Genomic DNA, 14,503 nt, shown 5'->3' on the forward strand with positions numbered 1-14,503 from the left:
TAATTTTAAAAATAAAACACTTTAGTTTAGAATTATTTTATTATGCTTTAAGCATTTCCATTACATATATTTTACATCAAAGATTGTTTTACTGTGTAGAATTTGTGACAGTTTGTTAGCTTTAGTTTGAAGTAACATAAACAGAATCAATACTTTTGCTGAATCCAAAATTATTGTTGGTTATGTCTCATCATCAACAGAGAATGGAATTAATTCATTTATCTGTTCCAACACACGCTTATAATGGCAACCGTCCCAATAGACTTTACCACAGCTTATACAACAGTAGAATATTTTGTCTTCCGCAAATAAAGTATTTGGGATATGTTCCAGCTGAATAGCTACACCATTAGTTCGGTATAAGGCAGTATCCATGTCAATCAGTTCTTCATTTTCCAATATAGGATAGGATTCCAGCTTATTTACAGGGTGTGTGACCATACTGCTAAATAGCATATCTGGATCAGGAATACTTTCTACACCTTCAGAGCCATTGGGATCTGAAATCCAGGATTTCTTTTTCGTTGATGAGGAACTTGGCTTCACCTCCTTTAACACATGCATCTTCTCAGATTCAACCAAGACAAAAGTCTTACAATTGCAAATCTGGAAAAGAAGAAATCTTTCTTATAATTTATTGTAAATACATACAGATTTTTTCATTAAGCACATAGTCAAGAGGAAAACTGTATTAATTAATCTGATTTCAGTGTATTATTGGTAAGTTATTTTAACAATGTTAGAATAAGTAAAGAGAAATCAATACTGACACACTTTATCTGTCTGTCTGTCTCTCTCTCTATATATACATATATGTATGTATCTATATATCTATATATATATATATATATATATATATATATATATATATATATATATATATATATATATATATATATATATATATATATATCAAAATAAGCAACAAGGATATCCAAAGTTAATGCAGTATGATCGTTTCATGCAACTCCATTTATTTAAGCAATGTGAATATTACATCAAATGTAAAATGCAGAGCAATCCTCAGCTGCACAAAGATATAGAAATTTACTGAAATTTCATTTCACCAGAAGGACATATTTTTGTAACTACATTTAAACTGTCCAAGTAGAAAGGAAAAATACAAAAAACCATTTTGACTTAGCCAGAGCATACAGGCTAGCCTGTATGGTTTGGCTAAGTCTGTATGGTTTACAAATATCATTGTGTTATTTCAACTGCTTGTAAATGCTGAACAAAGATGGCGCACTGACCAACGGTTTGCTAAATTATTTTCACCATATCCTAACCACATTAGTTGATTGTAAGATTGCATTGGGTGAACATTTCTAGTCATTTTCTGCAAGATGACATATTCAAGAGCAGTAAGAGTGGAGATTGTGGAAGTGTATGTGAGAACAGGTTCTGTTAAGCAAATGTGTGAAATCTTTGAAAGGCTTCCCAGCAAAGAGAATGGTACAAATGTTGGTTAAGAAGCGGCACTTGATATGTCCATGGAAAATTACTGGGTAGTTGTTGGCATATTTCTAGATGGGACGAAACGAAACAAAAGCCAGTTAAATAGGTGAGCAGCTGAGCTAGTTGCATTTGTCCCAGGAGAGAGAGAGAGGGAGGGAGAGAGAGAGAGAGAGAGAGAGAGAGAGAGAGAGAGAGAGAGAGAGAGGGAGAGGGAGAGAGAGAGAGAGAGAGCGCAGGTAATATATAGAGAACAGCCCAGGGAGGAGGAGGGGTTGAGAGAAGAGACATCAGGTAATGGTGGTGCGGGGAGAAAGAGATCCAGTGTAGATGGTGGGAAAAGAGAGATAGAGATATCTGGTATTGGTGGTGAGGTTGGGAAAAGGCGGACGCACCGCGAACAAAGTTTTTTTGGGGAGATGGTATGAGGAATGAAAATAGTAGTAATAATAATAATAATATACATTCAGAGTGTTCATGGGGGATGAGAATTTAAACCAAAGAAGCAAGAAATTAAGCAAACCAAGAAACAAGTAATTATCTTAACGAAATTACATGAGAGTTGAAAATATAATATTAATATCTCTTGGATATTAAAATATAAAAGACATTATTACTAGGAGAAAGAAGGCGGTGAGCTGGCAGAGTCTTTAGCATGCTGGGCGAAATGCTTAGCGGTATTTCATCAGCTGTTACGTTCTGAGTTCAAATTCCACCAAAGTTGACTTTGCCTTTCATCCTTTTCGGATCAATAAAATTGTAACAGCTATGAACTGGGGTTGATTTAATCGACTTAATCCCTTCCCCCAAATTTGAGGCCTTGTGTTTCCAGTAGAAAGGATTATTACTAGGAGAAAGTGATTAGTCTAAAAATGTTAAGGTACCAGTTTGCATCTGTGAAAAGACATCAATGAAAAACTTTCAATGAAACATGAATTTTAGGATAGGATAACAAAATTTTTCTCAAAAGTTATGAAGGTTGATTTGTAAATAGCAGAAGAGGATTAAATAAATAAACAAGAGCACTCAGAGCACAAACCTCTGCCAAGGCAACACCAACGTCCTCTCAACGGTTAGCCAAGGATGATTTTCAAAATGTGAATATCTGAAATAAACTTGATTGCTCTAACAAACAAGAATACTAGAAATGAACCCGACCTCTCTCAAAAATTAAGTATAAAAACAGGAAAATAATCTAGAATCCTTTTCTGGTACCAGATCAATCCCAAAATCTAATCAGTTCATGCCAGTCACAAGGCCAAACATCCCTGAAAGTTTCATATGAATCCATCCAGCGGTTCTTGAGATATCTTGGTCCATGGATATCTTGTCCACAAACAAACAAACATAACTGAAAACAATACCACTACCTTTGCTAAGGTGGCGGTAATGAAGTTAAGTAATTAAATTAACTTTCAAGTTAATGTGATATATAGAAAAATATGGAGGATAACTTCATAGTAAAAAAAATATAAACAGGGCTAAAACGTTTACCTGACATCTACTTAGAAGATCTTCTTCTTTTATCTTCACTTTAAAATGTGTTAAGACCTCCTTCAGTTGTTCTTTAACATTCTGGCTAGATACACTGAAGCATTTACTTTCACCAAGTCTTGAAGCAAACTAAAAATTAAAAAAAAAACAAAATACAAAAAAAAATAAATAATTCCATGAAATAAGGTATTTTGAAAAATAATGTCAAAATAAGAATTTAAAATGTTAAGTAATTAAAAAGCTCTGCTTAGGTATATCTGAAATATTGTTATTTGCTTTTAGTTCTGTTTTACCTTTTACTACTTTCAGTCACTGGACTGTGACCATGCTAAAGTTATATTTCAAGGGTTTAGTCAAACAAATAAACCCAATACTTATTTTTTAAAGTCTGCTACATATTCTATTGGTTTCTTCTGCCGAGCCACTACGTTATGGGAACATAAACAAACCAACGCCAGTTGTCAAGTGGTGGGGGACAAACACAAAGATACATGTGTGCACAGACACTCACACAGATGAATTCCCATAAAGTTTTCACCTACTAAATTCCCTTACAAGACAAAATGCCAAACAGTAGAACTGAAATTGAAACCACATGGCTGCAAAGCAAACTTCTCAACCACATAGTCAAGCCTACATTTAAGCTTTGTTCAGAAAATTTTAAAAACTGATTGGTTTTTCTTTTTGAATCCCTATCAACTTATCCTGAGTAAAATAAAATAACATGTTTAACTTATAAGCAAAAGCAAACTTTGTATGATTTGCAAATGATTTCAAACAAAAGTATGTTTTGTTCAAAGTTGCAACATAAGCTATTGTAACAACTAGATCCACTACAGTTGTCTCACGGCCATAACAATGAACTTATAGTTCCAACTGGTCAATCAACTAGAGTCTTTTTTTTTTTTTACTTTGTATATGTTTTTAACAAATTCTTCCAAGTTCAGAGTATTACCATACAATATATAAGGATATATTTTCATTAAGATGGGAGGGGGAAAAGACTATGTAAGATTTGATATAAAAAGAAACAAAAACAAGTAAATAAATAATGAGTTTAAAATAACAACTGAATATAAATACTATGTACTATAAATGAAAAAATTTCTTGTTTCAGCTTGCTTGAAATATTGGTTTCAAATTTTGACATAAGGCCAGCAATTTTGGAGGATATGGTAAGTGAATTACATTAACCCCAGTGTTCAACAGGTACATACTTTATTTACCCTGAAAGGATGAAAGGCAAAGTTGACCTTAGTGGAATTTAAACCCAGAACGTTAAGACTGATGAAATGTCACTAAGCATTTCGTCCAACCAGCTAGCCACCTTAATATAATTAAATAAACTGAACCAAATATATACCACCTATGCTTTTATATTATATGCTTGCATGAAAATATTGCCATATGACTTCATTGTTGTTTCATTTAGGGGGAAAGAAAAATAATGCTGGCATTCATTCTGTTTAGTTTCTGCCTAAAAGAATAGTCATTTTCTTCTAAAAGTAGCTGCCCAATACCAACAATGAAAAAAGTACAATGATGGAAGTTTGAATAATAAAACAATAAACATGAAATACTAGTGTCATGCTTATACACATGCGTAAACAATACGGATACAGTTATATGGGGGGGGGGGGGAAGCATTGAAAAACAAAAAATAATCAACAGAAGTCTAGTTGAGAAGGAAAAGTATATTTAATAGTATATTTAACTGTTTAGATGTTGATGATTTGGCCAGGCTTACTGGACATTCAACCTGTTTTTGGAGAGTTCTTTTTGGTTCTGGAGACAAATACATAAACACACAAGTGCAGAAATATACACATACAGATAAAGAGAATGAGAAAAAAGAGAGCGGGAGAGAGACATTACATATAAACATCTAGATGCTCACATACATAAACACAGAGAGACAAAGAGAGAGAAATTAGCTTGATTGAACACAACTAACAAAAATACTTTCTCTCTCCTCACATACATAAAGGAAAATATAAAGACATCTGATGTCAAACAAGTCAGCATTGAATCAGCGATGCCAAAACGTCTCCTACCCATTTAATAGGGAGGAAGGGGTTAGTATTTGTAGACTTTTTCAAAGTAAACTTCTCCATCAAATAAGACAACCTTATTGGTTAAAGTGAAAATGCTTTTATTCTTAATAAAGTAAAAGAAAATTACAGACAGACAAAAAGACAGGAAATAACTTGATAACTTGCCATTTGGTATACTCTCCCTGCAGTCAAAACAATACGATTTCCTTGCAGTGCCAACTGAAAAACAATTTTTTTATGTAGACTGCCGTTTGACTATTAAATACATGTAATAAAGATTATATCATGCTTAATACAATATGTAAGGGTAGTAAATCTGGCTGAATTTGCTAAGTATATACTCTATAAGAAATATTTCTCTTAAATTAGATATTAGTTGATCCTATCATTAAGTAGTATTCACTAAATAGAATAATGAAAACAAACTCACAACTAAAATCAGTTACTTGGTTTTATTAAAGAGAAGTAGGCATTATATATTTCACCATCACCACTTACTTTTGCACATGCAGAAGTGTGATGCTAACATAATGAATTATAATGGTTTATACAGCGATGACAAGTTGCTACTTTAATTAGTGAAAATACACTTGGAATGGAAATTAGTGATAAGATAAGTGATAAGTAGAATGGAGATTAGTAATAAGATATTCTTCATGTTAGTCACATACAAATACTAGGAATTGGCAAGGTAAAATATATCTTACTCATGCTAGCAAAGATAATATAATGTTGGCATTAGGAAGGGCATGTGGTTGTGGCAACGACACCAAAACTGACAGTAAAGCTTGGTACAGTCTTCTGGTTTATCAGCTCCTGCCAAACTGACCGACCCATGCCAGAATGAAAAACAGACATTAAATGAGGTCCAACCAAAGCCGGCATGGAAAACAGATGTTAAATGATGACAATGATGATGATGATGAAAACAGCAGAAAAAGAAAAAACATGCTACTTTTGAGCAACAACAGTAGATGAAGATTTAGAAGCATAATTAGAGGCAAGTGTATAGCAAAAATACTGTTGATACTTATTCAAATAAGTAAGAATGTATTTAAGGGCCACAAAGTGTAGCTGCAGTTAAAAAAAGGAGAAATATTTATTAGCTGTGTATTGAATATTAGTTTTTGTTATCTTTAGGTCTGATTGTTAAAGTAAGTACTTGTCCAAGCGTAACTTCTAGCTTTCTATATTCCATCAAACAACTCATCAGTGAAGACATAACTATGTGATCACTAGTCGAGTACTTTAACTTTACAGTCACTATGGTCTAGAAAGTCCTGTGGCTCACAGGACTTTCTGAATACCTTGAATTTTTTTTAGTAGTGTGGCCTACCTGATGATGATCCTTGTCTCATATGATCTGCTTCTCAAAACTGGTTGCCCATACCTGGTCCAGATGTTTGTTTCTTTTTTACCTGCATAGCAGCAACATCTCTTTTGTTAAGAGGGTAGGTAGGTAAGTTTAGTAATGAGATAGTGTCTGGTTTTAGGGTATTCAATAGAATCAAGTACGAAAGATATTCGATTGTAGACTAATCCTTGTAGCAAGAATGAAGTGTCAATTAATTAATGAATCCAGAGGATGTCAGAATGCATACCATACAAGTGTATTTCATAGAAAATTTTGTTCCAATAACAATAAATACCAACAACTAAAAGAATTTATGTGTTTTTTCAAACATACTTAGAGGTAATGTTTAAAAGTGCTGGTAGATAACTTAAGTATCATGTATGAAGACTATATCTATAGGCTTCTTATTTGTGTGCAATTTTATCATATCTATTTGTTTTAGTCATTGGATTGCAGCCATGCTGGGCCACCGTTTTGAAGGTTTTTTAAGCCTGGTACTTATTTTATTGATCTCTTTTGCTGAACTAAAAGGTTCCAGGGTTATAAACAAACCAACACTAGTTCTAAAGCAGTAGAAGGGGACACAAACACAACACACATACATTTATATATAAATGATATATATGTATATATATATATTTCGTATGTGTATTTCGTGTGCAAGATTCTTGATGTGGATACGTGTGTTGAAAGAAATACAATTAAACCTTGGGAGAGGCATTATGGACTGAACCAGTGCGTGTGTTTATTACCGGCATAATGCCTCTCCCAAGGTTTAATTGTATATATATATATATATATATATATATATATACATATATATATACACACACACACACAGACATACATACACACATATATACATGTACATACATACACATATACAAAGGTTTCATTTAGTTTCTATCTACCATATCCATCCAGAAGGCTTTGGTTGGCCCAAGGCTATAGTAGAAGACACTTGCCCAAGTTGCCCCAAAGGGGACTGAAACTGGAACCATGTGGTTGGGAAGCAACTTTCTTATCACATAGCCATGCCAAAGTACCCAAGAAGAATCCTGAAGTTACAACACATAGCCTCAAAATTATCCTAGTTGCTGACTATAGTGCCTCCAAGCTTTTTAATTAGATCACATTTTTAATGTCAAATAGCACTGAGGACATGCTGGAGCACCACACTGTTGGGTTTTCAATTACATCAACCCCAGTACTTATTTTAGCAATTATTTTCTGTCATACTGATTAGTTATGGGACATCATTTTTTTTTCAGTGTTAACACAAAGACAGGTATAAAAACAAATAGATACAAAGATATTCACACAAATATTTGTATACATCCACCCATCATCATCGTTTTAATGTCTACTTCCTCATACTTGCATGTGAGAGTTTGTGGTGGCAGAGTTTTCTCTGGCCAGGATGTTCTTCCTGACACCAAGCTCATCTGTTTCCAAGTGAGTGATGTAATAATCTCCTAGTCTATTGAACAACAAACAACCAAGACATATTTATGCAAAGAACTAGAAGCAAATGACACCACATCAACGAGCCTTTTGTTTATAAAGATCATGTAACATGTCACGAAGCTCAGACATGCTTTAGTGACAGACTGCAAGCATATGATATTGTCAGCAAGGCTATTGTTTACAAGCAGTAAACACATATAAAGATAAGGGAAATATGAATTAAGTCACATGCAAGCAAGCATGTACACACACATCTTATCATTGTCATCATCATTTAGTGTCTGCTTTCCATGCTGACATGGGTTAGATGGTTTGACTGCACCAGGTTCACACACATTATATATTTATACATGCAAAGGACTCCTTTCAGTTTCCTCCTATCAAATCCACTCACAAGGCTTTGGTTGGCCTACCTGTTCAATTTCTGTCTACTAATTCTATTTGAAAGCATTGGTTGGCTCAAGGCTATAGTAGAAGATACTTGCCTAGGATGCCAAACAGTGAGATCAAGACCATGAGATTGGAAAATGAATTTCTTAGCCAACTAGTTTATGACTAGCTATCAAATAGTATTTAACTGGACATTAAAAATAAAGAAGATAAATTGATTCTTTAAAAAATTATCGACACTGTTTACATCAACTATTACATGTTACCTGCAGAATCTAGCTACAACATTGTGAAACATTGTAATTATCATAAAACTAATATTAATAAAGAAATTAACATAATTAAAACATTAGTTTGTAATAAGTGTCTAAAACACTGGATACCTGAGGTTTTAGTCAGTTATAAATAGTTAGTTCTAGAGGAAGGTGCATTATTTTTGGCCTGACTAGTTTGAAAATAAGCATGAGATTATAGTCAAGAGATTGGATTAGAAAATAAATTTGTAAGACATCTACGCTAAATAAATTATGCAGAAGCAATTATGCAGAAGCAATTTAAAAGAGAAAACAGATACCAAATGGTAAGGATGAAAAATAAAGTACATCCATGTTAAACTACTTACAGCAATAGCATCTTTATGATCTTGGTTGTTTCTCATAATAAAAGTATCAACACCAACACTGCGGAGGTTCCATCCCAAACCTTGAAGCATTGTATCAACAATAACTCGCAAGTCATGAGGGGAAATTGGAGAATTATTGCATTGATTCAAAGACTTATCACTGTCTAGGGAGCACACCAAGTCATTTTTATCTATATCACAGTTGACTGATTTCTCTTCCTGGAGAATAAGTTAAAAAAGTATCTACTGGAAAGTTGTTTAAAAATTAAATATGAACAAAATTATTAGGTATTAAATATTTATCTTTAAAAAACAATTTTGATACAGTGTTATTCATATTATTTATTTACTTCTCAATGTAAACATCTTTCATTGAATCACCAAGTTCCTGTTCATTTGTCTTATATTTAGTCCCAGCTCAGCTCTGATCAAGTTGCCCTGATAGAAAGCATTCCAGCTATGTCCACCTCTCTTATTTTTAGGCACAATGTATATAGGACTACATTATCCAATGTATCCATCTTTTTTTTTTTAAAGTGTAATTCGAGGGATCTGGCTACCATTTTTAGCAGGTTGAGTGACCATATTTTATGGTTCCTCAACTGATATGCTTCAGTTTTGTACTGAGGTGTATGTCTGGATTCCTTTTTATGTATTGCTTCAGGCATTTGTGAATGAATGCATGTTATGTATTAAGATCTTTTTTTATTTTTTAATGTTATTCTGCTATTTTCAAACCAGGCAGCAGTTTAATAAGTTGCACTGTGTTAATACCATATAGTTGGATTCAAAAATCTCCAAATTATCTTTACTCATGAGTCTCTCTCACATAAATGGTTTGAAGAACTTTTCATAGACTTACAATATTTCAAAAGAGGAAAAATTTTGTTTTCAATTTTTACAACTCCACATTTTAGCAGTTAGATCTCCAGTCACCAAGTGTCTTATTCTTAGATGTGTATATTGTATTAGAATGGATCCAATACAAACTGGGAACCTTTATTTCTAAACTAAGAATAATAATGATCTTATACAATAAGCTTCTGATGCAAGTAGATAATAATTACGGTTAGTTCAAAACTAAAGGTACCTAGTGTGAATCCTATCTAGTACTATGTACACATCCAAGAATAAAACATCCTGATGATAATCAGTGATGAAACCAATTAAAACCTTAAGACGAGGTTAACTGTTCAACAAATATAATTTTATTAACAACAGCTCTTCTCAGACATTTAGAGAACTTTCCAGTAACTTGTGTTATCCAGCAATCTGCCAGTATTTTCCCTGAACTTTCCAGGCAGTCTGACAGTAGCAAATTCTAAGCCAGTCTTCATGTTTCATATCCTAGGGATTTTAATTTGCAGGATTCTGTAGTTGAACAGTTTCTTCATGTTTTTGTTTGAGATCTTTCTTCAGTTTACATGTTACTCATAATGGTATATGTGTGCTTTTGACATTTTCACATATAAATAATTAGTTTCCATTAGGATGAGTGAACATGTTCCACAGAGTGACGAGTAGATTGCTCTTGGTTACTATCCTTTCTTTGCAGATTTCATTTTGCAGAGATATTATAGCCATATGTTGCTAGCAACAAAGTCTACCAAAACACAGCTAGTACTGTGCAGTGAGCTAAATGCAAAAATATAAAAAAAATAAACAACAGAGAAACAATATTAAGCTATCAACAAAATTGCAACACCAACTTTTCGCAACTTCAAAACATCAAATTCACAATAGCAATACAGAAAACACTTTAAAAACATTAGCTATATTTAACAGATCCATTGTGATTCTGCTCTTGTAGTATTTTGAAACTGCTGTTACTATGAAGAGTGGTTATGCTAGCTAGCCAACTCACACATGAATGCAATAATGCCTTGGACATATTATGGAATATGAAAGATGAAAGTAAAATGTTTAAAAAGCACTGATTATCAGAAGCGACTAAAATGATACTCTTTTACAAAATAACAAGACCCTCTCAGTTTCTACCTGTAAACAAGTATTTGTCCACAGGTAGTGTACATGCAATTAGACACAAAAAGAATGAATAAAAATACAACAATAATACAATTATAAAAAGTTCAGCTTAATAATATGACAGTAAAATTGTCAAAATAATACTCAACAGAAGCATAAAAAATTAAAAGACTGACAAAGTTTTTAAAATGGTACTTGATCTGGTGATTATAGATATAGCTAAGCCTAACTTAATTATTTCTTTTAACGGTATTTTTAATCAATGTAGATGCAAATATTACAAGTTTTCTTTTTTAACCTGTCGTTCTTTTAGCAAGGTATTGATTCTTGTCGACAGTATCCACAGATTTTTATCCAATCTCTACCTAGTTCTATTCCAAATGCTCTTAATGCTTTTTTTCAGTCTGATAATACATTTTTAGAGTTCAGCTTTGCTATCTTTCCACAGAGTTAATATCATTAGCAAAATGGGAAAATTTGGCATGGTCTGATTTATAATGGAGTTTCATGAGTTTGGATAAGTTTCATATTCCATGAGGAGAAAAGGAATCTGATATTCTGGGACTGACACTTCATCTGAGAAAAAAGAAATTTTCCATTTGAAAAGACAAAGAATCAAACCTGAAATGTCAGTTACCCCTTCTTTTCCAGTATACAAACATACTTTTACTCATGAACTTCACTGTATAATTTTTACAAACACAAACCACCAATAGTTTCCTTGGATATTGTAATTTATGAGACAATCATAATGTTTTGCAAATTGACTTTAAGCAAAACAGGAAAAAATAACTTTTTTAATGCATGCTTATTATTATATTTTTTCAAAAAATCTATTACATAACTATTCAGGAGAATTGTATTATTTATATCTTCTTAGAATTATTCAATTGCATCATAGATGGTTCTTGATAAACTTTACAACACAGCCATTTTTCAGTCATAAGGTAGATGGATGGCTTGATAATGAAACATTTGGAAATGTACATAACTGAGAGATAATATAATTTGACTTTTAGTAAATAAATGTGTGTTGTTAATTGTTAGATTATACAGTTTGAAGTAAAAATTCAGCATATTTCATAAAATATTTTGACTAATAGATCTTTTTTGTTTCATCTAGCTAGCAAACATATTTTCTCAGTAGTATAGTGGGGGCCTTGCTTATCCAACCTCCCCATTTTAATATAACTGGTTGCCACTATTCCAACTATTCTGACAACATATGGCAATGAGGGAGCTTCTATGTGGTTATCTGTGAAGTCCTAACCAGAATGTCTTGAGATGTATAATGTCAGTTACTGTGAAATTAACCCATTTAGAAGAGCAGTAACTGAATTAAAAAAATCTGCACGAAGATGTGGACTGTGAAAGCTGCAGCAAATGCAACCTGTATAAGGGCAGTAAATCTGAATAACAACACACTGTACAGGGTATCCTTGAGTTCTGACAGACAACCTCTCTAGAGCTAGTGGCACAATAAAATGCACCCAGTCCATGCTGTAATGGCAATAGGGAAAGGGCATTCAGCCAAACAAAACCATGCCAAAATCATGACAGTCACAAATACAAAGAAAAACCTTAATTGTGTACATAGGACTGACACTCACCATGTTAGTGCTGCCCATAGAAGTGGGGTGGTTAGGTGGAAACATCCGGCCACGACTGAGAGCCCCTTGACTATCAAACAATCACACCAACTCGCCTCGTTTCAGATGAAGAAAACGGACATCAAACATCCCACCCCAGCACTGGAAACTTTCTTCTTCCTGTCAGGTGTAAAACTTTGGTGCTGTCACCATCCACATTGGCATGATGAAAGGTAGGTCTGGTAAAATTGTAGAGATGTTAAAGTAGAGGCAAGTGGATATGTACTGCATACAAGAGGTAAGATGGAGGGTAGCTTCAGCCAGATTCCTCATCGTTAACGAACACAGGTACAAATTCTTCTGGATGAGTAACAGCATTGGGCTGAGCAGAGTAGGCATACTGTTGGCAGAGAAACGAACAGATAAAGTAATTGAAATAGTCAGAATATGTGGCAGAACAATCAAGGGCAGACTAGTCATAGGCAACACGACAGCAAAGGATCTCTGCATATGCACTCAAATGAAGCCTGAGAGATGAGGTCAACTTGCAGACTATTTTGACAACAAATGATAGCGACCTCATTATCATAGTTGGTGACTTAAATGGACATGTTGGCTACTCTAATAGTATACATGGGGACTATGGATATAGTGCACAGAATGAAGAAGGAAATCAAATTACTTTGATTTCTGTGATGCAAACGACCTAATCATTTGCAATACTAACTTCAGGAAATCTGCCTGCCACCTGATCATCAATTAATCAAGTGAACATGCAAGCCAGTTAGACTTCATACTCACCAGGAAATGGATAGACAGCTGGCTGTGAATACTAAGTCTTTCCCCAGTGAAGAATATACCACTCAATATAGATTAATGATTAGTGACATCAGTGTAAGTGCTAGATGGATTCAGCAATACAGTCAATCTGGAAAAGGAAGGTATGGAAGCTGAAAGAACCCATAACCAAATGTTCAAAGAAGTACTAGTTGAAGTATATCATAAGAAGGAGGGAACAAGAGACTTAGAGCATAAGGGTCAACTGGGAGTTTCTATGTGACAATCTGCTGCAAGACTACATACAAGAAGTGTGGGTGAAACAAGGTCTAACCAAGATAGAGGGCAAAACAGTACATTAGATAGAACTATAATAGCTAAAATAAGTCTTATAAAGATTGGAAGGAAGCAGCAATGAACAATATCAGGTAGTATGAAGAGACACTAGATTTCAGGTATAAGTTTGAGGTTTATAGATTGTGAATCAAGATGTTATTGGGAAAAGGTGTGTATGGAATGAGAGTGGTGCACATGCCCTCATTCATGCCAAGAAGAATAAAACATGGAAAGGCTACTACAATAGATTGCTGATTAAGGAAAATGCAAAGAAGAAATAGGGTCCATTGCAAGTAGAAAATACAGAGGGAGCAAGTTTTGAAGAAGAGAGCTATAGAGTTACAAGTGCCATTAAGGATATGAAAGCAGAGAAAGTAACTTGAACTCATTAAAATGCCAAAAATATCTAGCAAAGCAGTATATGCACTTGTCACTCATAATCAATCAGGTAGTACAAAAGAGTTAAATTTCCAATGATTGATATGGTAGTAATATCATCAACTATTATAAAGACATGCAGTCTGGGTTTGTACCTGATGTCCTAAACTGAGCTGAGAGCAAGCCACTATATCTAACATTCACTACTGACCTGGAGATGGCCTCTGACAAGCAAATACCCTTTGTTGTCTAGCAGTCATTAAGAAAATAGATGTAGATGGATGACTTGTGAGAGTAATGCAAGTTATGCGATCAGCAAGGTGAGAACAGCATTGAGTTCAATAATTTAACATGCTAGTAGGTGTCTAGTAAAGCTTAATCTTCAGTTTCCCCTCCCATGCAAACTGTTTATTGTTGTACTCCAGCTATTAACACAGGGATTTAAAACCAAATCCTTAGGAAGTCTTGTATACTGATGATCTAGTTCTTAAATCTTGAAGATTTAAAGAAAAAAATTCTAAATGTCGAAGCAAAATATAGAGTTGGAAGACCTCAGCAGAAACTTAGTGAGGACTAAAATTTTAGTCAGGACTTAACTTAA

At 33.8% G+C, this 14,503-nt stretch overlaps 1 protein-coding gene across 6 annotated transcripts in view; it reads right to left on the reverse strand.

Annotated features, from left to right (window-relative positions):
- LOC106868118 (exonuclease mut-7 homolog) overlaps positions 1 to 14,503 on the reverse strand; it is a 38,683-nt gene continuing 24,180 nt past the window's right edge. For 5 of the 6 annotated variants that reach the window (XM_014913250.2, XM_014913249.2, XM_014913248.2 and 2 more), the window contains exons 14-17: positions 8,837 to 9,055; positions 5,169 to 5,222; positions 2,950 to 3,078; positions 1 to 606 (exon numbers count right to left, since the gene is read on the reverse strand). In XM_014913250.2, the coding sequence (XP_014768736.1) occupies positions 181 to 606; positions 2,950 to 3,078; positions 5,169 to 5,222; positions 8,837 to 9,055 (828 nt within the window). In that variant the 3' untranslated portion in view covers positions 1 to 180. The remainder of the gene's footprint in view (positions 607 to 2,949; positions 3,079 to 5,168; positions 5,223 to 8,836; positions 9,056 to 14,503) is intronic. The other variant, XM_014913251.2, reaches the window with a different exon arrangement.

Source organism: Octopus bimaculoides, chromosome 2, assembly GCF_001194135.2.
Source record: "Octopus bimaculoides isolate UCB-OBI-ISO-001 chromosome 2, ASM119413v2, whole genome shotgun sequence".
NCBI classification, from domain to species: domain Eukaryota; kingdom Metazoa; phylum Mollusca; class Cephalopoda; order Octopoda; family Octopodidae; genus Octopus; species Octopus bimaculoides.